The sequence below is a fragment of the Podarcis raffonei genome, chromosome 6, assembly GCF_027172205.1.
Source record: "Podarcis raffonei isolate rPodRaf1 chromosome 6, rPodRaf1.pri, whole genome shotgun sequence".
Lineage (NCBI taxonomy): Eukaryota > Metazoa > Chordata > Lepidosauria > Squamata > Lacertidae > Podarcis > Podarcis raffonei.
This window is the reverse complement of record NC_070607.1, coordinates 66,737,400-66,765,356: the sequence shown is the minus strand read 5'-3', so window position 1 is coordinate 66,765,356 and position 27,957 is coordinate 66,737,400. Positions and strand designations below refer to the sequence as shown.

The 27,957-nt window shown below is 41.5% G+C and overlaps 1 protein-coding gene across 12 annotated transcripts in view; it reads right to left on the bottom strand.

The window, feature by feature from the left end:
• PPP1R12B (protein phosphatase 1 regulatory subunit 12B) overlaps positions 1-27,631 on the bottom strand; it is a 104,206-nt gene extending 76,575 nt beyond the window's left edge. For 8 of the 12 annotated variants that reach the window (XM_053393671.1, XM_053393670.1, XM_053393676.1 and 5 more), the window contains exons 1-7: positions 27,191-27,629; positions 10,659-10,789; positions 9,482-9,600; positions 7,969-8,128; positions 4,519-4,663; positions 1,068-1,142; positions 475-551 (exon numbers count right to left, since the gene is read on the bottom strand). In XM_053393671.1, coding sequence (XP_053249646.1) covers positions 475-551; positions 1,068-1,142; positions 4,519-4,663; positions 7,969-8,128; positions 9,482-9,600; positions 10,659-10,789; positions 27,191-27,466 — 983 coding nt within the window. In that variant the 5' untranslated portion in view covers positions 27,467-27,629. Of the gene's footprint in view, positions 1-474; positions 552-1,067; positions 1,143-4,518; positions 4,664-7,968; positions 8,129-9,481; positions 9,601-10,658; positions 10,790-27,190 lie in introns of all 12 variants that reach the window. The other 4 variants (XM_053393672.1, XM_053393677.1, XR_008331173.1 and 1 more) reach the window with 3 other exon arrangements.
• Positions 27,632-27,957: the final 326 nt, after the last annotated feature.

Below are 27,957 nucleotides of genomic sequence, written 5' to 3'. Positions count from 1 at the left end.
GAGTCAGGATTTGACCTCTAGTCTCCAGGTCGTAGCAAGTCACTAAGCACTACTCCACAGTGGCTCTTTTGTCAGTGGAGTGGTGAAACTGACTAGATGAGCTCCTGATCTGGGGGAGGAGCACACATTCTTCAATAAAAGGTAATTTAAAAACGAATACGTAATAGCTTCCACATGACTGCCCCATCAGTTGCAAAATTCACTGGTGCCTCACCATGTTACAGATCATGCTAGTGACTTGACTTATAGAAGCTCAAAATGGGTTACTTTCTTTCACAAATTTATAGGCCGCTTGATAGCATAAAGTATTTGAAGCAATATACACAGTAAAAATGGAATAAGATACTGAAACATGTGCTCTAAAAACAACAAAACGAATGCAACAATCTCCAAAACCATTTCCTACCCCATCCCCACAGCAATGCTCACATCAAATGCTGCAAGACACCCATACCATGTACTTTGAGATCTTACTTTTTGAAGAGCCCACTTTGAAGTTTCCCATTCATATCAGCTTCTATTAGCTTGTTTCTTGTCTCTTCGCTGCGCAGCTGTCAAAAGCATAATTAGAAAGCTGTTAGCTGTTTTAAAGAACTACTAATGGATCCGGTAGATCATTTTCACTATCCCCCTTCTCAAATTCCATTATTATTAAGCTTCCCAGACATTTTCTACAGTTAAGGGATTTCAACATTACAGTGGTATTTCGGTTTAAGAACAACTCTGTTTAAGAACTATTCGGTTTATGAACACCGCAAAACCGGAAGTAGTGTCCCGGTTTGTGAACTTTGCCTCAGTCTAAGAACAGAATCTGAACAGTGGAAGGGCGCACTGGCAGTGGAAGGCCTCATTAGGGAAAGCGTGCTTTGGTTTAAGAACGATTTCAGTTTAAGAACAGACTTCTGGAACGGATTAAGTTCGTAAACCGAGGTACCACTGTATTTGCATCATGTTGGTACTTTTAACTCTGACCCATTTCAATTTAACATCTCACAAGCAACTCTCAGGTTACTGACATACAAGTCCATGAATACTGGACTAGTTAAACGGAATAGCCAGAAACTCACCATATTCTGTTTCTTCTGGAGCATCTCTAAATGTTCAACCAATCCTTCATCGGCAACATCAAATGGTGTCTGACCCTGATAGCATGTGCAATTAGCAAACAAAGGCACTTTAGGATGGCATTTCATTAGTTTGGAAAGGAGATTCTTTATGTTTATTAAGCAAAGTTTATAAAGTACATTTCTTATTCCAGTAATTGGCAAGGCTTTGAAAGCAACTTTAGAATTTACTTACTTTTCCTTGGGAAAGGACTGGCCATATCTTTTAATTATATATTAGCTCCCAAGTTAAGCATGCATTTTGTTATACAAATTGATTATCGTAGGATAGACCAGCCAGAGGCATGGAACAGGGGATAAATGATGGAATTTGTCAAAAATATCAGGAAGTATCTTGCAATAAAATTAGAGTACTATTCTTACACATGTAGCTTCTGATATCAGTAGTACCCAAAAAAAAGTTGGGTTAGGCTGAGCCAGTACATATATAACATTTTCAATACTACCACTTCCAGACAACCACTAGCTAAAATCCCTCATAACAAGGGTTTGCAAACACATTTTAAAACCCTGGTTAGTATTAACCATGGTTAGAATTGGTGCATACAGAATCCTGAACCATGAAATATGTTTTGGGGCGGGTGGCAGTCAGAGGAAAGTTTGTCCTTGAGAGTAAAGGGACTGGGGGAGGGAATGCATGATCTTGTAGTTCTCTCCTAGTCATTCAGTTATGGGCAGGATTTTATGAGCATCTCTATCAAACATTATAGCAAAGGCAACAGGATCAATGGGACATAATAATAATGGAGTTGTTGGTGGTAACTGAATAAATTAGAGTTCTTACACCCTTTCACTATGAAGTCCCAGAGCAGGTTACAATCATTTAAAAATAAAATACTAAAATAAATTACAGCCAAGAGAATAGGGTGAGCCCAATATATATATCTTAAGTGTCAAAGGCTAGGGTAAAAAAAAAGTGCTTTCAATTTATGGCAGAAACTAAGCAATGAAGGCAACTAAAAACTTTGGCAGGATTCGAGTAATGCTTGCAATGTACTAAAAATTAAGGTAAAAATGGATGATTTAAGAAAAATAGAGAAAATAAGTGAAGCAGTTGAGAAAGATTGAAAATGGTAACCATGGAACAGCAGAGCGGAGTCAAAGGAGTCAAGGAATCATAAATGATGATGTTGATGTTTAATGTTTGAATTTAAATTTGCAATGGAAAGCTCAATAAAAAAGATTTGGGGGGGACGACTAAGCAAGGTGCACCTCAATGGGGAGGAAATTCCACAGCTAAGCAGCTGCCACAGAGAATACCCTCTCCCACCCTGAACCTCTGAGGATTGTGAAGCTAGCAAAAGGATGTCCCCTGCTTGAAGAAGCACAACTGACCACTGGCCCATCTTGTCGTCTTAGAGCTCACTGAAGGGGACTGACTAGGTGGGTTATTAATGCTTCATCAGAGGAGGGCGAGGTACCATCTGCCCTTCTTCTAACAGCTTTTCTACCAAACTCTATGTGAGTTTGTCAGCCAAATCATTATCACAGTCTTAGAGCAACACCCAAGTCTTAATGCAGACTAATGAAGATCCAAGAAACATAGCAGTTAAAGCAAATTTGAGTCTTGCTCCATAAACATTCCCAAAAATGGAAACTTATAATGATGACAGTGACCACCTGCTTTCTTACATTATACAGTAGTAAACCAATAAACGACCATTGAATATTTTTAAGGCACAACATCAAGGCCATATGTTCCATACAAGCTAAAGGTGCCTCTAAATATTACTACTGCTTCTACCTCTTTCCACCTCCACCAACAGTTAATGCTGCAGAAATGATCCACTTTGAATGATTAGGGCAAGCGTTAATTCAGATGCCTTATTTCATCAGGCATGGAAATATATGACTTGTGAGGCATAGGACCTTCTTTGCAAATGATATCATAAATGATGTTTCATGTACCATTCACTAAAAGCAAAGACAAGAACTACTATTGGCACAAAGCCCTGCACATTTCTACAAAGCTCATGGCAGGTACCGCTTGTCTGGCCTGATTTCACCAAGGGTTTTCTTGTTTACCACATTATCCCATACACACTAACTGGTTTATCATCTCATACTGTCAGTCTCCGTCCTCACTTCAGGCAGCAAACTAAAACTCTTCGAAAGACTGGCAAATCCCCAGGAGCATCCGAGACTGGGAGTGAGGTTTTAATGGAAGCCCTTAAAAAAAAACCAACTCACCATAGAAACAATTTCAGCTTACATGTAGCTGGGGAAAACAATGCCATGGTCCCTAATGCAGAAGAATATTTTCAGCCTTCCAAAACCTTACACTTATACTTCTCTCCTTCGGGGGGGGGGGCACACTATCATTCCCACTCTGTAACCCCATCCTCTGTTGCATGTTAAAAATCAGTACAAGGACAGTTAAATAAACTAAGGTTTCCTCCTACTGTTCCCATCTTTATCAGCACTGACAACACCACCAAAATACCCCAAAGCACTTTGTAACTGGTCTCATTCTCGAAGCCTAACTTTTTTTTACCCCTCTCTAAGGACTGTAGAGTAAGTGCAGAACCCAGTCTACTATCCCAGGGGTCTGTGAAGGGACTTAGTTCTTTTTCCTACTCTACCTCCTCTTTTAACTCCTAGAAGACACTGTAAATGTAGACATCATAGGCAAGGGAAAGTATAGCAGTGGTGGCAGCAGCCACAGCAAGGCAGCAAGACATCACAGTTCTGATATTGACAGAAACTTAAAATCAGGCTTCCTCAACCTCGGCCCTCCAGATGTTTTTTGCCTACAACTCCCATGATCTCTAGCTAGCAGGACCGTCAGGGATGACGGAGGGGCGAGATTGAGAAAGTCTGCTTAAAATTGTAATTTTCTAAGTTGCTGCAGGGTGGCAATACACTTTTGGGTGTTTGCGAGTGAGTGTGTGTGTGTGTGTGTGTGTGTGTGTATTAGTCTATAAATTTTCAGGAAGCACCCATTTGCTCTAGCACAGAAGTCAACTGACACATCTACAATTAGCACACTGCCAAAATATGATGCAGTGTGGGAAGGCCTTTCTCCATCAGTTTTAGCTAAAAAGAATACCAGATAAGAGTCCAATCATATGCATAGACATTACACAAGGTAGAAAGTAGCTATTTGGACTTTTGGCCCGAAAGATTTCAAATGGCCTATCACATTGAAAATAGAAATAGACACAGTAGTCAAAGAACACACACACCAAAAATGTATTTTCAACAACACCTTTCAAAATACATTTCCGCTGACAGGGAGAATAAAATATGTGCATAATACAACCTACTCAATTGACTAAAGCCAAGTAACAGGCAATAATTATATATGTGCAATTTAAGTGCATGTTTGGCTTGTCAAGGAACATTTTGCTACTGGGGGCTCTTGTATTAATTTACTAGTCTACAGCTCACTAACCAGCTTGTTCCTGATGTCCATGTCACACAGTGCTTCAGCCAAGATAGAGCAAGCTTCCTTTACTCCCCAATGTGCAGCAGCATGGAGTGGAGTCCAGCCATCATTGTCCTGGACATTCACATCATACCCAGCTTGGATCAAGAGCCTAAGAAAAACAAGTGAGCAAGAATGGCAGCAGTTCAGTCATGCAGCTTAAGAACGTGCAGTGGGCTTTATGAAATAGGTTTATACTCTGTGAGAAAGACAAGTGTGGTAAAGCAGACAGCTCAAAGTGTTCCAGTGATGGGTGGAAGCAAACCTGGAAAGAAAAGGAAGAAGTTTCAGGAACAGCATCCTCCAGTATGGGCAAATGCGCCATTACCCAATATACCAGGCATAAGCAAACTCGGCCATCCAGATGTTCTGGGACTATAACCCCCATCATCCCTAGCTAACAGGACCAGTGGTTGGGGATGATGGGAGTTGTAGTCCCAAAACACCTGGAGGGCCAAGTTTGCCTATGCCTGCAATATACAATATAGTTTTATACTATAGGTCCGTCTAGCTTTTAAAACTCCCAGGGGCCTTGGTGGGGCACATAACTTTTGTTGTTGTTGTTGTTGTTGTTGTTGTTGTTGTTGTTGTTGTTGTTGTATAAATCTAACCGCTTACATAACTCATTTTATTAATAACCATAGTGTTGGCTTTGATGATGTGCCTGTTTTTGTGTTGTCCAATAAATAAATAAAGTGCAAAGCCAATATTCCTAACTGTTCTGCAACCTTTTTATAGACTACGTGAATGGAGTTTGAGAAACTATGGTACTCCTTAACTACCGTGCAGTAGTGTCTCAGGCAGAAGTATTTCCTAACCTTCCTAACCGAGATTCTTCTGAAGATTCCATATTAAATAGGAGATCTTCTGTATCTATTTTGCCACTGAACTTTCACCCCTTCAACAATGAATTCCTTCTTGGAATAACAACTGGAAAATTACCTGCATGTTGTTTACTTTTCCAAATTCCTCCTCACTTCCTCTCTGATGAACTGCTGTTAGTGTGAAACAATGACACCCATTTATTTTACTCCACAATGTTTTTCATATATTGGAATATGAGGGGGGTGTTAATCCTACACAACATTCCTGGCAGGAGAGAAGGGCTAGACAAGTGAATATAAGGCTGTGTTGTGAATGGCAGTGAAGGTTGTTTCCCTACTGCCATCCAACTAGGCGGCTGTCATTTCAGTGTCTTTTATATCTGCATGTTACTATGGTTACATTTCAAAAAATCCCACTGTTGATCACTCCTGCAATGCACAGCTCAGAAAATAAATGAACTTTCAGAGGATGCGTTGGACAGATTTCAAAGCAGGAAAACAATGAACAAGGAAGTATTCAATAGAATTGTCAAAAATTATGCGGCAGATATGTGCTTGTTGCTCCCACTTTGTTTCACCTCTTTAGGCTAGGTCCAGGACTTAGGCTGTAATCCTATACAAACTTACCTGGGAGTAAGTTTTACTGAACTCAATAGGACTTACCTCCAAGCAGACAGGTATAGGATTGCACTGCAAGCTACAAAAACCTAAGTCTCATTGGTGTCAAGTCGCAACCAACTTGTCACATTTATTTCAATGGGATCTAAGTTCAGCTGAGTCTGGATCTAAACTATTGTTTAAAATAATTACAAAATATTTAGAGATTGGCTTTTAAAACAGACACCTTCAATTGGCACAGTGCAATCACTTAATAAGGAGCACATCAGAAAAGATTCCAAGCATTCTGATATTTCTTAGTATTAACGTCACTAAAAACCTGGCGAAACCAGGTGCAGAAAACCTGGTGAAACCAGGTGCAGAAAACCATGATACCATCCAAACTCTGCAGCTAAAAACTGGTGCCGTGTAAGTAAACTGACAGAACTAACATTTGTAAAAATGTTTACCAGACGCTACCTCAACACAAAAAGCAAGCATACCAACACATACTGAAAAGTGTCGGCTAGCAAATTTTCTCCTTACCAAGGAGCTAAACACTTAAGTAAGCACAGGAATGTAATGTTCAATAAAGTTTTTCTACACTGCTGTTCTGGGTCAGCAAACTGAAGATATGCCTTGGAAAAGTAACACAAAGCAGGTAAATATTACCATTTAAATCTATCAATCAACTAAAATCAAGTTAACTGGTACTTTTTCCTCAAGTTGATAATATGAATACATTTCATACTTACACAGATCAAGACAATACTGATCTAGCAGCTAAGCCTCTACGTTGCAATTACAGCCCTAACCTGCAATAGCTCTCCTTGAAAAACCTATCCTAGCCATTAAAGGTAAAGGTAAAGGTACCCCTGCCCGTACGGGCCAGTCGTGTCCGACTCTAGGGTTGTGCGCCCATCTCACTTAAGAGGCCGGGGGCCAGCGCTGTCCGGAGACACTTCCGGGTCACGTGGCCAGTGTGACGAAGCTGCTCTGGCGAGCCGGCACCAGCGCAGCACACGGAAACGCCGTTTACCTTCCCGCTATAAAGCAGTACCTATTTATCTACTTGCACTTAGGGGTGCTTTCGAACTGCTAGGTGGGCAGGAGCTGGGACCGAAAGATGGGAGCTCACCCCGCCACGGGGATTCGAACCGCCGACCATGCGATCGGCAAGCCCTAGGCGCTGAGGTTTTACCCACAGCGCCACCCGCGTCCCAGTCAATCCTAGCCATTAGCCAGCTGTAAAAAACCCTACAAAACCTTACACTTTCCCAGCCATGCTGTTAGTTTGTGTATATCTTATAAAAGCTGCAGACAATGAATTATAACAAAATAAATCCCACCAAAGCCAACTATCAGAAAATCCTGGAGACCTTCATTTACAAACAAGTGAACAAGTATAGAAACAAACAACTGAAATACAGCATATGTCCCATCCTTACAAGGCTAGCTCCAGAGGATGGAGAAATCAGGTATTTGAAAGGGCTCAAGATTAATCAAAGGTCCATCATACAAAAAGTACTATTATTCCTATTTTCTTTGGAGAAACCATAGCAACCAGTGAATTCTTAGTGTGTACCAACAGCCTCTTTCGGGTTAAGGGGGCTCACAAATAACAGCTAGCTCTACAACTAATATGTTGCAGCTGGGACTTCATCCTTAGCTGCTGGTGGTAAGAGCTAGCAAGAGAATACGCAGTAATTTTACACTTAGGTTTAAGATAAAAGTTGAAAGCCCACTTCCACTGAACTTTAATCCCTGAAAATCCCAAACAGAAGAAGAAAGGGCAGATGCATTAAATCACTGCGTATTAAAACACATCTAGTACTATTGGAATAAATAGTACCATAGTACCATAATCCAATCCAATCCAATACTCTCATATTCCAGTACCAGAAACCTATAGAAATCTCTCTTCACAGAGTCATTTTTTACAAGAGTACCATTAGGCCATGGTTTATTACAGCTAACAATGGAAACAGATCAGTACCTCATCACCTCAGAGTAGCCTTTAGCTGAAGCTACATGAAGAGCTGTAGCACCAGTTCGGGGCTGCTTCCTATCTTCAATTTTCCTCCTGTTCAGCCATTGCCGTGCATCCTGCAGCATTTGTTGCTCTTCTGCTTTTCTTGCTTGATCAAGATCTAATCCTGGAGAAACAGACAACAGGTGTAAAAAGCCTGAAGTAGAACAAAAATAATACAAAGGAGAGGATACAAGTTTTATAACAAGTTCATAATTTTGTCGTCCTTAATGTACTGCCAATTAATTTAATTGCACAAAGGGTTGAAGGGGGCAGGATATTTACAACTAAAATTGAACAATTAATATGGCTCATTTTATCGAAAACTTGAAGGAACACCACAAAAACATTAAAGATGCTGAGAATAGAGTTGAATAAAATCTCAGCCATGTATTTTTGCACATCAAATTTTTTTCAAGTCATTTAGGATTATGGAAAAAAAAGTTACATAGAATTAAAGTTCTTTGTAACTTTCCATAACTGGAAGTACACGCAGTGTAGCTGAACAGCACAAGTACTTAGAAGTTAAATCTTAATATGTGAACTCCTCCAACAATAAAAACAGTTACTAAGCTTTGCTAAAAGGAAGTAGAATTGAAACAGTTTCATTTCCAAGGGAACATGCTAACATATTCAGAAAGGATTGCACTTTCCACAGCAGCACCCTGTGTGCCCTCCAGGCAATCTCCCACATTTCTTTAATGTTAAATGGGCTATCACCAAACTGTCAAATCAAATAAATAAAATTACCTAGGTACTGTGCTGTGGACCACCTGTTTGTGCAATGTTAACCTTGCTGTTACAAAGAAAAACTGAAGCAGCACATCAATCCTTCTACACATGTCAATCAGGAAAGTCCACATCTCCTCATAGGGTAGCATTTTAGAATGCCTGCCCAGAAAGACTGAGCTGCATAGAATGACTAAGCTGGGATAGTTGCAAGCGCCAAAAATAACTAGTGTGGGAAGGGAGGGAGGGAGGGTGATGACAGTAAGACAACTTTAAACTTTGTAAATACTCCAAGAAAAGGAAAGCAACATTGTCTCAATACAAAACATACCTTAGGCTTGTTTCAAACAAGGATCAACACATCGATAATGCACACACTCTGCAAAAATGACAACTCTGATGTTGAGGCCTTTGGCAATTGCCAGCAGAAACAATAAAATGGGTTTTTACATTTAGCACAAACAAAAACCCAAGACAAAAGCAACAGCAGTTGGTTTTGGCCACCAACATACAGAGGGGATAGATGATACACGCTTTCAGAATATTTGTTTTCCTTTGTGTACAGCCTAACTTAAGAGAACAAACAAAATGCTTTACTTTAGAAATGTACTTTTGCATGGTGTCACTGTTCCTAATGTTTTACTTACTAAAGTGAAATTCCAGGCCCCATTTATAACCAAAGTATATATGCTTTTCTTATTAAAACCCCACAAGACTGAAGAGTGGTTAGTAAGACATACAATTTCCTTACCTTGTTTCTTTACTTGTTCCAAGAGCAGATCCTTCATGGCTGCTTCCTCTGCAAGGTCAGATGGGACTTCACCTTCACTGTTCACAGCAGCTACGTTGGCCCCATGACTTATCAGATACCTACATGAATGAGAGCCAGATTGAGACTGGACTTCACAGCACAAGTTCAATATCTGGCTTTGTGTTTATACTTTGCCGGTAAATAGCAAAACACTGAATTCAGATTTTTTGCAGCTAGTGATAGTGATCACCCTTATCACAAGACCAGCCCTGCAAATAGCTATTACTGTTAATTTGCTTAACCAATTAAGATACAATTCTTTATGAAACTTTCAAATTTTGGAAACAACCAGATAATTCATTTTTTTAAAAAAAAAATTCTTGATCTCTTTTTGCTTAAGTTTATTTTAAAAGGACTCCCCCCCCCCTCATTATGCATGTCTGGCTTATACAGTGGTACCTCTGGATGCGAACAGGATCCGTTCAGTAGCCCGATTTCCATCCTGAAGTGAACACAACCCACGCGTGCGTGGGTTGCGATTTGCCGCTTCCACGCGTGGCGTCATTTTGAGCACATGCACGAGCGGCAAAACCTGGAAACCTGGAAGTAGCGCGTTCCGTTACTTCTGGGTCGTGGTGAAGCTACTTCAACCCGAGGTATGACTGTATAGACTTTTTGTACAGAAACAGATCGTCATCCATAGAGCTGGCCTGATAATCCTACAGTTTCGCTAATTATCCTACATTCTTGTTCAGAATTCATCCTCTTGCTTCAGTGTGTGCCAGATTATTATCTAATAAACTGTTAGTTTTGTGAGCTACGGTGGTTATAGTTTGCTTAGACACATGATTGGATCTGTCATTTTAAATTAGTACAGTGGTACCTCCAGTTGCGGACGGGATCCGTTCCGGAGCTCTGGTCGGATCCCAAAGTTTTCACAACCAGAGGTGACTGTTCTGCGCATGCGTGCGGCATGGTAGAGTGCTTCTGTGCATGCATGCGCACAAAACCCAGAAAAATACTTCCGGGTTTGCCATGTGCCTATCCCGAAGGATCCGTAACCAGAAGGATACATCAACCATTCATACATTCCCCCCCCCACACACACACACTTCTCTGAAAAGGAGATAAGTCATTTATTATTTCCAGTATCCAGGTCACACTGAAACTCACTCACTCTGCTATGTTCAGATAGCCACAAGATGCAACTGCATGAAGTGGGGTCCAGCCCTCGTTATCTTGCTGATTTACATTGGCTCCGTATTCTATCAGAAACTTTACCATGTCCAGGTTCTCATCTATACATGCCTTAGGGGAAAGAAGGGAAGGGAAGGGGAGAGGAAAGGAAAGGAAAGAGAGAGGTCAAGGTGTTAAAATTAGCAATCTACTACCGTTTTAACAACTGTAAATGATACCAGAGGCATCTCAACCATACTGAGCCTGCCTATCTTTCAGCCCCCCTCTGACATCTCCATAAGATTTTGCTGTCACTTCCCCACCTCCACAGAGCTGAACCCACCGTAAAGTGATCTTTCGGTATTTGCTTTAGGAATGGCATGAAATTCCATGGAGCAGGGAAAGGTTTGGAACATGCTGTTCCAGGAAAGCTTCAATGAAAGAGAATGTGTCAGCACACTCAATGGAATGAAATGTGGCGAGAATTAAGGCAGTGAATCGCAAGCACGAATTCAGATAAATTCTCAGTCAAACAAATCAGAACAATTGCGGACTGGACACTTGTCCTCCTTGTATATCAAGCCACAGAAAAAGTAAAAGAATGTTGTACTAATAGCTTACCATGCAACCCTTTCATACTTGTCTTTGCTCTACCATGGTGAACACAGAGAAATATTTTCTAATGAGCAGATCAACATTATTTTGAATCTGTGTGGGTAACACGTTAATTATAAAAGGCAAAGATTGTAAAGAAAATTAAACAATGCACACTCTGGAGGAAAAAGTGTACTTTACAATAAGCCAAATTTACTTGGTGAAGCTAAGTTTACTCTGAACTCAATATAAGAACACAGTTGCCTAAAGAAGAAGTTCAGCCTTCAGAACCTACACTACAGCTCCAAGGCATTCAGCATGAGGTTTCTTCATATTAGAAGTGAAGGGTGTGTGTGACTCACATTACAACCATTTCACCTTGCTCTACCTCCTCGTCCCAGGGCTAGAAACGCTTCATTACCAAGCGAAAATCAACGGAAAGTAAATACTTGTGTTGTTTGGTTGGTGAAGTCACACATTTTTTTATTTCAGAAGTTACTGTGCTCAAATAATCAGAGACTATAAAATAAAAATTAATGATCACATATATGGCCCCAGAAATGATCCTGGGGAGTTATAAGTTGCCACTTCCTTGATCCTAGCACCCTGTGACAATTTTACTAATCCTTGGCTCCAGCAGAAAGTCCACAACAACAAACATAATACATGGAGCTATGCATTGTGAATATGCTCACCCTAAAAAACCAGGTGTTTTTAAACATAGAAAATCAGACTTTAACAATTCACAAATATCTGGTAATTATTCAGAAAATCTGTGTAAGCTGTAACATACTTTCATTGAATTTTTAAAAATGCTATAACTGCTTTTTCTTAACCATGAAAAAGCAATTTAAGTAAGCGTTAAGCAATTAAGTAAGCATTAGATCCAAATACCTTTCTCATCCCAACCTCTCCCCAAATGTCAGAGACCAGGCTGAGGAGTACAACTCTGATGAGGAATGGTGGGAGCCTACCCCTCCCCCTGCTCATGGCCAGGATCCTGAAACTCCACAGGAGCAGTGGAGTAGTGTTGATCTGGAACAATGGTTTGCTGAGGAGCACAGTTTGGAGGACAATAGTTGGGAAGAACTGGGAGGTGAACAGCAAGAAGAAGAAAGGGAAGAGAGTGAGCTAGCAGACTCTTTCTCACTGGAAGATGTGCAGCCTCTCAGGAGCCCTCCTGAATAGAGCAGGGTGTGGTACAAATATCTGTAGTGTGGACATATGGACATTGCCCAAATTCAGGTGAAAGCACTTTATGTAAGACCTGATCCAGCCACATTTCAATGTTTTCAACAACAATAAAAAATTTGTTCACTCTGAGCAAGTCATTAGTAAAGACTTAATTAATTCATTTCATAGATATGCTCTCAAATCTCTCAAAAACCAATTTCAAAATAGTTTCATTATAGCAAAGTTTCAAATGGGGAAGGGTAGCATGGCTCTGTCAGTGTTCATTACTAAAAGCCCAATGCTAAGATAGACATTTACATTGTCTAACCCAAAGATAACTGCAAATTTGGATCAAGATCATTACAATCTGGCTAACTGGCTACTGTGACATTTTTTAATCGCCCCGCTCAAACTTGTTTTTTAGTGCTATACACTTTAATTGTTTGGGGCCTGTGAAAGGCCTGATACTTCCAAGTTTTATTGAGTCTCATGTTCACACATTAGCATGATTTGTAGCAATTAGATACCACGTTGATTTTTGGCACAAAAAGGTTATTTAAAGAAATGTGTACAGTTTCATATTTATCATTTCAAGGGAAAGGGCAGTGAATAAGCAATGTGTATTTCCTTGCTTCAGGTATCTCTTGATCAAATACTGAAAACAGGCAGTTTTCAAAGGTTTGGATCCAAATAGAGAATGCACCTGGAGGTTCACTTGGGTTCTGAAGAAAAGGAGAAGGTAAGTTTATATCATATAAAGATAACAGCAGCTAGCAGGACTAAGAATTCAGGACCAAGCAGCCCGCCACTACTTCCTTTAGCTAGCTGCAAAACCACTATGAGGTTATGGATTGATAGAAAGAAAAAGAAAGAAAGAAAGAAAGAAAGAAAAAGAAAGAAAGAAAGAAAGAAAGAAAGAAAGAAAGAAAGACAGTGGGTTGGACCCAAACATACCCTATCAAGAAAGGAAAGTGGAAGCTTGTTACACAAGAAAAGTGAACTGTAATCCAAAAATGCCTCATGCATTTACAAGCCTTTCATTTAGGTTGCCAGATCATGCATTTACAAAGCGTACAAACACTAACAGCCAAGGCATAATAAGTTACTAGACTGCAAAAGAACCACTACGGTTGGGGCACATGGAATTCCCCCACTGCAGACCTTTCCAATGAATACCTGCATTCACTCTAGCTGCTAGGGCTTGCTTTGCAACAGGAACATATCTAAAAACTTTTGCCCCCTTCATCTCCCCACCACAACTGCTTCTAGCAATGGGATTGTATGTGTACAATGATGGGTGAGTAACAAATATCTTGAATTAAATAAACAAACAAATTCCCATGTCTCAATGCATCACATATGTGCTGCAACCTGGATCATACACCATGTCACAATTCTGCAGAGATTTTGTTGCTAGTAATACACACGAGTCTGTAGAACACTGCTAATTAATGAAGTAATTCTACCCAATTCTTTTTATCCAATCCAGTGTCTTCCGTCCACACTACAAAACATCTGTGGCTAACTATAGCTGCTCAGATTGGTCGTCAGCCAAAGGAACTGCAAATGTCCCCCCTCCCCACAAATTGCTGGATTAACTGGGTTCTAAGAAAGCTTATGAGACCCAAGAAAATAAAAGCCTAGATTCCTTTGGATCGCTTACTGCCTTGGTCATAAGTAGTCAATATCCCACTTGATTCCTAAGAAATGGAAACTGGAGTGAAGACAAACAAAATTAAGTCCCCACCTGTTCCTGTAATGAATATACAATACAATAACTTGATTTGTGGATATAGTAGATTCCAAACATTAAACAAAACTGTAGTCCTATGCTTTAGAGGTATTTATTTTTAATGGCCATGTTTGAGCACTTCAGGGATTGATGTACACTATACATGAAGAGAGGACACAACACTTTCCTGGAATCTTGGGCATAAAAGTGTTATTAATTTTAGAAAACATTGGCTACTGTTTTTCCACATTTAAAATAGTGAGATGCAAAGGTATTCAGAAGAAATGGAAAAATCAACTACTCATACCACTTAGCTACAACACAGATGTTTGGAAACTACTTTGGTTAATTCTTTATGGATCACTAAATTAGCACTTCATAACCTATGTGGGTAAGATGCTTAAAAGCCCTCTGAATTAGAACTTGCTACATTTGCCCTTCATCACCATGCTTCAGTGAAGATGTGTGAACAAAAAGAGAACTGGCCACATAGTTGGCAATTATTTGAAGTCTCCAACACATCAGCTTGCACTGTTGGAGAGAAAAAGCATTTCAGTTTAAATATTAATATGTAGAGAACAACAACAATGGGTTGTCTCTTTAGCATCAGGTCGAAATAATGGAGACAACTCTATTCCTTCTACCTTTTGCATTCTGATCACAGCGACCACAAACGGCTACCACACTATTGCTGACAAACAACTACACTAAAATTGTTTAATAAATGTTTCATTTGATTATCAAACCTTGTACATTTTAATTATACGAATTGGATCCAGATAAACAGCTGCTCACTGAAGATTCCTTGGCCCAGTTTTGGAGTTCTACTACATCTTCAGCACACACTCACACAACAGACAACCCCATTCAGCAGGATCATCCAAACCTCAGGGAGGGTTTTTTTAGGGGCAGGAAAGTCACTTCCACCTGCCCCTGTGGATCCTCCTGCCTGAGATGGTCGACTCACCTTGCCTCATGGCTGGGCCAGCCCTAGTGTCCAACCTAAAGACATCCAACCTAAAGACTATATACCTTAATCTATGCAATAAATACAATCCAAGTGGTTTCGGAAGCAGTGTCATTGGGTTCTATTTCTTCTTTACATTCATATCCCACACTCTCTCAGGATAAAATGGGAGGAGTTACCCCATTTTATCCATACATATCAATTCCTTGAATTAGGGTAGAGTGAGACACTGACCAAGGGTGACCCCCCGTGAACTTCATGGCCTAGATGCAGATTTAGACCCCATGCTCCAAGTATAATGCTTTGACTCTCTAAATGTATATATCTGCAAAAATCTAATTTCTTATTTAAGTTGGGAACATCCATACAACTGGACCCACTCATCTGGATTTAACACTCTCTCTCTCTCTCTCTCTCTCTCTCTCTCTCTCTCTCTCACACACACACACACACACACACACACACAGACACCATAATAAAGCCACTGAAAGTGTGATAGAATGGGGCTTGTGATTATTGCTGTTTCACTCAAAGAAGCAACATCTTTATTTTAATTTGAATGGTGAATGGGCAAGCATCTTTCACATAAAGCAAGCCTCCCAACAGCTGAACAGTGTCGGGGTTAACAGTGTCTGGGAGCAGACACATGAGTTCAAAGAACGAAGGAATAAAACTCCCAAAATAGCCTTGCAACTGTCACCACTAGCAATTGTCAGCATTGGAAGGTATGCCCTTGCCTTCATGCCCCACAGAGCTCACCACTCAGAACATTCATCAGAAGTAGCACTGCCAGAAAGTAGTCAGGTAAATCTCCGAACAACAACAGAGAGGAATACAGTTGTCAAATATTTTTTCAGTCTAGGCAGCTCTCAATGTTTTTTCAGGAGATAGTCAGAACTTGCTTCAAACATTTCCCAGGCACCCCTGCTGAACGTCAGTACACAGTCAATGGTTATATCACTATTGACACAATAGTCTTAGCCATCTCACGCCCATTCTTTCAAAATGCTTCCTACTAGTCATCCTTCATATTACCTCCCTCTGCCAATGACAGGTCATTTATTACACCACTCAAATTGAAGTTCACTCTCCCCTTAAAATGGTAATCACATACCTCATTGACATACAGATGGCTTATGGATATATCGCAAACCTTGTAACACTGGATTAAAATGCTATTGTTAAAATAAAATCAGTCAAGAATTTAATGGCACTGTGCCCAACAAAACATTTACCTTGCGCTTACAATTATTTTCAGCTGTATGAGTACAGGGAGGACTATTGTGGGAAAGTCTTTCTATATGTTCAAACTTCACCCAAATCATACAGCACATATAAAATGAAACCTAGGATTTTCTCAGAAACTTGAAATCTGGTCCAAGGCTTGGACCCTCTCCAAACTTACTTTAGCAAGATAAAAATATGTGGTACAATTTTGTTTTCTGAAATATAGCTATTTTAATGCCAGCTACTTTGGAGCTTGTTTCATTAAACTTATGAGCAAAAGCAATGGAGACACCAATAGGGTGTAGCATGCCTCAATGAGCTCAGCACCTGAGATGGGGGGGGGGGGGTCAGCTTGTTGCCTCCTCCAAACTGGGTCCCAGACTGCAATACAATAAGCCCTCAACTTACACAGGGGTTATGTTTCAGAGATCGCACCTGAAAACAAAATCCTGTATAGCCAAAAGACATTGCGTGCAATGGCGGGCAGGTTTGCCACCATCTTTTTTCCCAGACACCCACCCCCATTTTAAAAAAAGTAACTTTTTTTTGCCAAGTGATGAACCATGTGCTCATTAGCCCTTAGGTGATGTAACACATTTCTGTTGCACTCTGAGCAGTCCATGTGCTCTAGAGAGTTCCCTATCATTGGAAGCCAGGCCACCTAATCTCAGTGACTACGTATTTTCAGTCCATTCATGGGTTTGATGCTACTGGTATATATTGATGCATGTAAAACTGAATGGCATTTTCCTGTAACTTACTCCAAAATCCTATGACAGAAATGTCTATGAACTTCATGTATAACCGAAAGCAAACAAACATATTCAGAATATTGCTAGAAGCCCATGAGGGTGCACAGTTCCCTAAGTAAAAAAAAATGGTATCGTTTTCAAACACAAAGTACCTGACAAGATAAATGAGGCAAAGCTGTTATTAGTCTTAGAGATGGCAGAAATATTTTGGAGAGTTCGTTTAGCAGGTGCCAATTTAACAGCACTTCCACATGCCAACACAAAGGGTTGTATCCAAACCTTTCCACCACGTGCCCCCAAAATGTGCTCTACAGGGTCCACTAACTCTCCAAAGCTAATTTTACAGGCGCACAGGAGGCTGAAGGAGAAAGGAAGAGGAAGTTATGTTGCGTGCATGGAAGTCTTGTTTTAACTGACTATATATAAGCCACTCTGGGAAGGCTTTTGGCAGAAGAGCAGGGTACACATGCTCTAAATAAGTCACTTGCACCAGTGGAGCTACAGTGTTTGATAAGGCCCTCAAGGAACATTTTATATTGATTGCAAGGATGGAAAAATATAATCTTGACCATCTAATATCTTATAAGCAGCTTAAATGACTGCTTTATTTCTGCAGTGAGCTCCTCATTAAATATTTTCCCAAACGTGTACTGTGAAATCATTTCTATTTGCCACTTCTGTATCCTTTAATCTTCTAGCTCTGCCGCTGAGCCATGCCAATGCCATAACATAACATTCTTCCCAACTGACAGTGAGCCTTAGAGTTATTAGCAGCATGCTGCGATAGTTGCAATAGAATGAGAAGAACACTGCAGAACCCGAAACATTTTATTTCTAGGCTCAATAACAGGTGTTCAGTTGAAGATTTGGTGGTGGCAGTGGCGGCAAAAACAAGCTGCAAGGGAAACTTGGGGAATGGAGTACATGTGCATCGTGATCACATGTGGCTGGGAAGCAAAGCTGTAAAGCTAACAGAAAGTGAGGGAATAGCCCATGAATAAATATATTTAAATTGTACTGATTTTTACTGCCACTAGCTTTATTTACTATGTTAGGAACAATCCTAACTTCTGACTAGGGTGCAGAGCCACCGACACCTCTGCAACCCAGGGAGAAAGTGGGGGAAGAAGAAAGGCCTGTATTTGACTTCTCTGCTGGAATGTCACTTAGGATCCAGTGGATCTTTGGCCAACCCAACTTTCACTCATCCATTTCATTTCAGCAGTGCTTTTTAAAAGTCATTTTGAGTTGCCTATGGCAATAATAGCTAACAGTAATAAGAATAAAAATACTGCTGGAGGAAGCACCACCACCAGTAGTCTTCCAGCAGCCTAACCCACTCCAGAAGCATATACCAGGCATTGTTCTGTTTGCCTGTTAAGCTCTATTGTTGCCTTAATGTTTTTATTGGCTTTATTGTATAAGGTGCCCTGAGAGAATTCATATATCAGGACAGCATATAAAATAAAAATATATGTAATGAAGTCCAGAGATAGCAGCTAAGAGCTAGACATTTTTTCTCCTGCAGAAACTGAACTGTCAACCCTAAAAGCAAATATATGCAGTTATTTTTCTTCTATTTGAAGGAGCAGGTAGACAGTGGGCCAGTAGTGGGCCACTGGGCAATTTCTAATGGGCTACTTAATGTCTTCTAGAATTAGCATAAAGAAATCCATATTACATTAAGTGCTGCTTGATCCTGAACATTCTTAAACTGAATTTCTACACTTGTATAACTCCTTAAAAGAGGAATGAAACAATTTTAAAGCTGTGTCATTAGTGAACTTTAGAACTGACATTCAAGTAACAGTGACAGTGCAGTCCACATAGGTTATTTTGTCACTCTCTGCTGACTCACTCCAACTCACTGCACCTATCACCTCCCATGTGTGGAAGCTACCCTTCGCAACCAACAATAGGCTAATGCTTATATTTTAACAAGAATCAAATTATGCACAGTGCCAAAAGAAATATAAGTTAGCACAAAGGCAGTGAACTGGTTTTCATATTCACACAAAACCATGATTCATACTATGTTCACAAACTGGTAGGAGCCCAAGCAAGGCTTGATGTAGCCTTGACCTCTCCCCTCTCCCATGCACCTGGGAGAAGGATCTGTGCAGTGTTTAGTTTTGCTTTCAGACAATCTTGACTTGTTATTACAACCGAGTCATTGTGGTTTAAAATAAACTCTAACTAAACAAGCCAGCTCTGTCACACATAACTTAAACGCGGCTTGTTTTGAAACTGATCAGTGTTTTAAATCACAACCTCTGGTTCATACATAACAAGACAGGAATCTCAGAAAGCAGAAGTAAATGTTGCAAAAGTACTGTTCCACACTTGCAGGAGAGAGAATGGTGAAGCATGTGAGCCCAAAGTTTCACTCAAGCTGACGTGTGTCAAGTTCAATCCTGGATGGGCAGTAACACTCCCACTTCGACAAATGGGAGGGGACCACCCACCTGTCCATCACCTGACATCATTATGATAGCAGATAATTGGCAGGTGGGCGATTCCACCCACCTGTCAATGTTGGCCTGTAGGCATGGGAGAAAAAGTTCCAGCCTACCAGGCCACGAAGGTCCCCCACCCTGGCTCATATGACTAAGAACATGACATCTGAATTGAATCAATGTAATAAGTAAGGAATGACAGGAAGGTCATGGTGTATAATCCCTCCTGCTCTCCCTATTTACATAACGAGATTGACAAGACAGCCTAACTGGGTAAGCTATGGACAGGTACCTAACGATGGTACCATGCTCCAAATTCCAGGATGATGGCTCACAATGTTTCATATAGATGCTAAATAGCACAGTAAATAGCCCCTGAACAACTCAGCAACAGTCACTGATGCTACTTTCTGTGCTTAGAGGCAGCAGAGAAACTGCTGTAGTACAGTGTTTCCAGTCCTCAAAGTTCTTCCACAAAGACATTGTGGTCAATGGTGTTGAAATCTGCTAGGTGATCCAAGGAGAACCAACATGGCTACATTCACGCTCTCATCCAATTAATTAATCAGGATGACCAAGGCTGTTTCTAGGCCTGAAGCCAGAATGAAGTGTTGAAATGTGTCTAGACAATCTGCTTCCTCCAGGCATACCTGCAAAAAGACTGTCCACCACCCTCTCAATCACATTACCCAGAAAGGGAATATTAAAAGACTAGGTGGTATTTTTCTTGGTCCAGGAAGGTGACACTACCACTACTTTCAAGGTGGTTGGCATAACTTCCTCATGTAGTTAACCACCCCCTGCATTCAATCAATCCCCTCTTACTAGATTTCACTGACCATGATGGGCAGGGATCAAGAGGGCATTTTGACCTCACACAAGTGTCCTTAGCTTTTTTCCTTAATGTAGAACAGGAATCCAAAGTGAGTAGAAAGCAAAGACTATGCTGTATAATGGCTTTGCCAGCATCAGCAACATCTTTGGCAGACACCCAGACTGCACTCCTGAACCAAATACCTGAAGATGTTCTGTATTCTGCAGCATTGGAAAGTACAGTGCCAACACACAATCCTAAGTGTGCTTTTTCTTTTTCTTTTTAGTAATTCAGTAAAATGTCATAGTATTGAAGTCATTCGTTAAGTTATTAAATTGTGTCAAATATTTGCAGGAGTGTGAAACATTGAGAAGTGTTTCATATTCTGAAATAGAAAATACTTCATGAGAGCAGTTATTTTTTCCTCACACACCTAATTTCCATTTTTTTTCTTTTGCAGACCTCAAAAGGCAGAGGGAGCAAACCTCATCCCCAGGGCTTTCACATTTCTGTCTTCTGCTCAATAACACAATTAAGAGCAGACAGCAGCCATTCAGATTGATTTTTTTCCCTCCCAGCACAAAAGGTTTGGAGGGAAAACCCCAAGACACACATCAATGCCACATCACACAAAAACAGAAACAAAGTGTTATGCTGACATTATAGTAGCCTTCTCTAATCTGGTGCCCTTCAAGAGTTGTTGTACTGCCACTCCCATCATCCCAGCCAACTGGCTACAATGAAGGGGAATTGGGAGCCAAACATCTGGGGGGTTACAGATGCCCTATCCCTGGCATACGGTGGCACAAGAAAGATTCTGAGCAGACTCTTTCTTCTAAGAAACTAGAGCATCTGCTGCTTCAAAGAGCTTGTACTCCAATCCTAAACACATTCAGGTTGAAGATTCAATATGGCAGCACATGCTACTCAATTGCACAGCTTCACTGCTCCTTTTGCTTAGCCAGTAATACAAACACTGGCGTGGCTGGCTTGGCTTTTTGTGCAAATCAGTGCTCATGGTTTCTCTCCAAACAAAACACATAAAGTAACACAATGCTAAGCCAGCTGCTTCAGGGTTTTGTTTCTTGACTAGGCAAAAGGAAGAGTGTAGAAACACAGGGTGCTTAATCATGCTACTTGTTTGTGGTAAGACATGGTTTGTTTCTAAACATGGCTCACTGTTGCATGCAAACAGGGCTGGTAAGATACTCGTGAGACCTTTGTAGATCAAATTAAAGTCAAGACACTGCAAAGAAACAACAGTAGCTTAGAAGCCTAAAGTGAACAAGTTAAAAATAGAAGCCTGTTTTTCATATAGTCCGGAAATGGATGGTGAGCAGTTGCTGTGTCAGATCAATTCAGTACTTCAGAATATCCAAGAGCCAAGTTCAGTGAGGACCTGAAAGGCCACTGACACACAGAAGATTAACAGCAGGTGATCATTCTTCAGTCTAAGATTTCACTAATTTTGATGACAAATCCTGGTAAAACATGGAGGTTAACTGTAATTGGACCACTGCATATTTTTATTTACTGTCCTTAGGAAGCAAATTTGTAAATGTTGGTTGTTTTTCGATTTAAGTTTTCTGAATCTTAAATCCTTTTCAAGTTACTATGCCCCAGATGTCACATTGTACCACTAAACAGAACTATGACATCCATGTAAGTAACAAACATTTTCATTTAAACAATAGCTGAGTCCATATCAACCTTCTAAAAAATATCTACAAAATATCTTTAGAATACTAAGGAAGAAAAGGGGATTGTTTCCATCAGCAGTTGGTGTGGCACCAATCGCTAGCCACAGTTTCCCATTTCTTTTGATAGTGGGTACCAGAGCAATTGAGGAACTACTGCTGAGGAACTACTGCTGTAAAAAGATAGCTGCTATTGGTTGATATGAGGCAGCCATGGTACTGTCTCCTGTTCTTTTCTCCCTTCAAAAGTGGTGGAAAGACACTGCATGCCAGCCAATGAAGCCTGCTTTCTGGTATGTTTACTGACAGAAAGGAACACCCTCCTTTCTTCAGAATTCCAAAAATACAGCTCCTATCTACTTCCTTTTGTCAGGAACCTGAAGGGGAGGCTAGTACATTGAGGCAGTGCCACAAAGCCAGTGTCCCAACCCTGGTATAGCTGCCACTTACAAATAAGGTATAGGGGCAAGGCAGGGTGGCCTAAGTGCCAGTAAAAGAATTCACAAGAGCAGAAAATATAGGGCAAACTGTGGTGCAAAAGAGCCCAATTTCAATCTTACAAATCTAGAAGTTGTTGCCCTACAGCTGTTAACAGCACAATCCTAGGCATGTTGATTCAGAAGTTAATCCCATTAAGGTCATAATGGGATTTATTATCCAGTAATTGGGTCTAGTATTGCAGCCAAAGTGAATGTTTGAAATTAAATATTACAACTGGGCAGTACACCTCAATTTGAGATCAAGGAATGACCTCTAAAACACCAAGATCCAATCCAATGCAGGCAAACTACAAAACGTTTTAAAATTCCTAACTCAACTAGTAAACATAACCAGGAGATAATAATGGAAGATTGATAAATCTAATAACTGAGATTCAGAAATAGACACAAGCTTGTCTTCAACAGCAGCTGATTCCAGTTATATAACAGAAAATGAAGTTGCAAGAAAAACTGAGAATTTCTTACTAAATTGAAAAGGGCACCCCCTATCTAGTATTCCACAGAGTACAAGATAATGATCTCTTTAAATCCACACCATAAAAGTAATGTACACAGGATTTAAAAGCTGGAGAGGGGCAAGGGAAGGTCAGCAACCTTTTTCAGCTATGGGCCAGTCCACCATCCCTCAGACGATGTGGTGGGCCGGACTATTTTTTTTTGGGGGGGGATGAATGAATTCCTATCCCCCACAAATAACCCAGAGATGCATTTTATATAAACACAAACATTCTACTCATGTAAAAACACGCTAATTCCTGGACCGTCCGTGGACCGGATTGAGAAGGTGATTGGGCTGCATCCGGCCCACGGGCCTTAGGTTGCCTACCCCTGGGCAAGGGTCTCGTCTGGTACTGAAATGACATCAAGGCAGATTCCAAGCAAGCCTCCATGAAAAGAGCTTTCCAAACTCAGGTTACCACCACTGAGTAGGTCAAACTCCATGAGGCCATCTACCACACATAAAATGGAGGGGACATCCAAAAAAATAGACTCTGCTGAAAATGTTAGTATATGGGCAAGAAAACGTGGAGACAATAAGTCCTTCAAGTATCCCAGCCACAAAGCCCTAAAGGGCTTTAGTGGTCAAAACCACCTGTAAAATAACTAGAATCTATTAGATTCTGATAGCTTTTTAAGAAAGATATTCTCTGCTTGTTTTTATAAAGTGCTTCCATGTGACTATAGAAAACACTTGGACCACTCATCACACACCATTTCTGACAGAGGCAGGAAGGAGGGGGGGGCGGGCAGAAGAAAATACACTAGGTATGGCAGCAAAGAATTCACACCAAACAGAAGAGGACATGGTGAGCTCTAATCCCAGCTTCAATGTCACAGAATGTGAGGTGTGGGCTTGCCAAGTATTAAAGCCAGTAATGGAGAGCAGCTAGCAGCAGAGTCCATGGCATGAAGTCCTTGTGCTCAGCCTGTTGCTGAGCCTAGCAGAGTCACAGTGAGGAGAACAATGATCAGCACAATATTTGGGGGTGGGAATATTTTCCAGATGATGTTCCCATATGATTCTGACCTTCTGAGGGATCTCAACCATAAAGCAATTCAGCACAACTGCTAAGTCCACAGAACAGAGTATGTTCCACGCCAATAGCTGAGCAGAAGGCAATACATAGCCCAGGGATCGCTTCCCTGAAATAGAATGGAATGATTTCCAGTTTGCTCAAGATTGCACGGGATTTACGCCTACCTCTGTGGGATCACACAAAAATCCAAGCCAAGAAGAGGGATGTCACCATTATATCAGTCACTTCCCCCAACTGGGTACAACACTTTATTTTCAGCCCACATGTAAGGCTGAAAGTCATTTCTAGAGCTTTCTAATATTAAGGAAGTGTTTGCTTGGCAAAACATAACAGTTGGCTAGCTGCAACAAAACACAGATCTTGTTCACATGTCATATCCTTTCAAACCTGATGCGACCAGCAGCAAAATCAGACACTTTTCCCCAAGAGCAGGCATAGCTCCATTTTTCTCAATTATGTTTTAAATACATTTGGAGATCACAATACTTTTAGTCTAAGAATTATCAAGGTGCTACCAAATTTGGTGTATCAAGAGAACATCACATGTAAGGCCTTAAAAGGATTTGACTATTTGGCAAGCTGTACTACTCTTCAGATTAAGATTTCTTACCTATATTAAGGATTCATTGAATTCTGCAGTTACTGGCAAACAGAACATTTAGTGCCACACTAGAAATCAGCAGCTCTTCATTTTTAAAACTTTTATGTAAGTATGTAAATATATGCTTCTTGGGCAATGAAACTCAAAGGTGAATAAGTAGTCATATTTCCACCAATCAGGGAAACCCTGACAACTGGGAAACACTAGCCTGCGAGCGCTCCAGTTGGAGAACATCCTTTACCAAAGGTGGCATGGACTTTGAAGGCACTCGAACTCAGAACACAAGGGAGAAACGTGCTAAGAGGAAGGCATGCTTGGCAAATCCACACCGTGATCAACTCCTGTCCGGAAACCAATGTCCCCACTGTGGAAGGACGTGTGGATCCAGAATTGGCCTCCATAGTCACTTATGGACTCATTGTTAAAATCGTGTTTATGGAAGACAATCTTACTCAGCTACGAGTGATCGCCAAAGAAGAAGAAAAAGAATCAGGGATGCATTCCCTGCATGATTCCTTGACCATTCCCGTGCCCAAAATTATGCCAAAATAAGTACAAATGTGCTTATTATGCATAATTTATGCTTTTTCACATTACTGAAACTTTGTTTATGCTCTTCTGTACAAGGCAACATGTTCTAGTCACTCACAGTATCAAACACTTAAATATGATTACATATAAATTCAGTTTGCATGACAAGTGAATCATGCATGTGTTATTTAGATATTTCTAAATGTCTTAAATGTTTTATCTACTGCACTATGAAGATGCTTTTGTCATTTTAAGAGTATCCTCCCAGGATACTTTTGGTACTTGCAGTACATTAGGGATTCTATTAATAGAATTCTGTGTTGCTTATCTCAGACCCTGGCACCTTGTGGTCTCTGTAAAGGTTGCCAAGAGAAAAGGTTTTGAAACTCAAAAGTATCACAGCAACTCTTATATGGAAAGCAGTAGCCAAATCATAATCTTGAGGTTACTGACAATGCTTCATAAATTAACAAAGAACAATAATAATTTCAGTAGCTTTCAATGCTTTAGAAGCACATTAAGCTGAAACCATGGCCAGGCCAAATATAACTTTTCTAGGAGCTTCTTAGTTTGTAATGGTATCTTCCAATGTAGTGTCCTGGTTTAGAACTCTGGAGAGTCGTGTAAGTGAAAGGGCAGAATGTAAGGAAGGGAAGTCCCTCTTATAAATAGCCGTGACAGATAATGTTTTTACTGAAGCATATTCTATCAAGTTATGAACTCTCCTGTAGGTCAAGACCGAAAAAGGTAGCTTAGTATTGAACAAATTCCTCAGGCAATTCACAATTTAAACTGTAAACATGAAACTTTAGTCCACATTTACCAAACTAGTTTGACCTTGCCCTGATCTTTTCTTTTGGGGGGGGTGGACTTCCAGCCAAGTCTGGTTTGCCCATATATTCAATCCTCTCTCTTTTTGGAGGAAAGAGGAGACAATGTAGGTTAAGACTAACTGAATTTATTTGTATGGTCTTATCTTCCCCCAGAGGATTTCTGGTAAGAGAATGTAAGTGTGTTCACAGTAAATGGCAGAACATTGCATTTGTGCTGCAACTGGAGAAAGAAAACACAATTTGGGTGGATATTGCTATCCAGATAGAAAACCCCTGCCAGAACGAATAAATGAGAAGAGCATGGTGCTGACAGAAAGCAGTAAGTTACAAGAGATACGGCTGAGAGAAGTGTGATTCAACTGGCACAGCCACAGAAAGGTTAGCTATGTTCACTGGCACAAGGACTTTAAAGGCTGCACTCAAGGAGAGCAGAGGAGAAACTAGCTGATTTCAAGTTCCACTGATGCCCAGCATCTGCTGCAATGCCATCACCATGCGCCTTGCCATCCACAAGCAAAACAAGGCACTACTTGTTCTCCATCCTACAGTGCCCAGTGAGGGCCGGGGATGTGTCTGTAAAGTGAAGCCAGCTCTCACCTAAGACTACTTCCAGTGAAGAAAGTGCAGCCCTTCCAGAAAATTGGAGGGGGGAAAGGGAGAGAGGCAGATCCTGCAGGGTATGAGTCATGCCATGGATCCTTGGCACAACCCTGTGTGCACCACTGACTATTCCCACAAGGAATAATAGCATTACTCCACCTGCGAAAGGGTCAATCCTAGGTGAAGAGGCAGGAAAATAAAACTGGAGTGGTGGTGGTGGAAGAGGAAAAAGGTGAAAGAATGATGGAGAAAACTTTGATCCCAGTTCTCTAGAAGGCAGCGGGCAGGCTCTGTTGACCTGCCCTTCAAGCCTTCTTCTCTCCCCCATTCATGCTATCCATAGGTCATTACCCTAAAAGCAATGGGAAATGAGGCAATGCTATCATGCGTAAGGTGCGGGGGGACAGGAGGTGGGTGGAAGGGTCGGCCTTCCCCTCCCTCTCGCCCCCCCGCCCCCCAATCCCTGCCGAGGGCCTGACAGGTCGAGGGAAGGAGGGAGGTTCGCCTCCCCGGGATACCTGGTGCAGCGCCGTCAGCCCGTCCACGTTGGCCGTGTTGAGTCGGGCTCCGCGGGCCAGCAAGCGCTTCACCTCCTCGGTGTCGCCGCTGGAGCAGGCAGCCAGGAAGACGGCGCCGTCCTCGAAGCGGACGCGGGGCCCGCCGCGGCGCCGGCTCCGGACGGGAGCCGCCGGCTCCAGCTCGGTCAAGGAGCCCTTCCAGCGCTTCAGCTGCTCCGCCCGCCGCAGACGCGCCGACTCGGCCCGCTTCACCCCCAAGTGCCCCGGCTCAGACATGGCGGAAGCGCCGCTTGCTGCTGGGCCGCCGACACCGCCTCGCCGCTCTCGCTGCACCAGGGACCCTCGCCGAACGCCTCAGCCCGGGGAAGAGCGAACGGGCTCTGCCGCCATCTTTACAACTTCCCCCTGCCCGTCCCTCCCCCCTCGCCCGCAGCGCCGGAGTTGAGTGCGGCGAGGGCGCAGACGGAGCCTCCGAGCATCATGGGAAAGGTAGTTCTGAGAGGGGGCTGCCCCGGTGGGGATCCTTGGGGGGACTACACCTCCCAGGATCCTCTGCGTCGCCAGGTCTGTCAGGTTACTTTTTTCTTTTGTCCGGGAGAGTAGGAAAAGAGGGAGATAGAAAGTGAGAGAAGGAATGAAAGGTGGGTGGGTGGTTATTTATCCCCGAGATATTGAGTGCCTTGAAACAAGGGAAATGCTGAATTGTTATTATTCTTACTACCTGTAGCAGCAATAGTGCTGCCACATGAGCATATTTAGGCAGCATT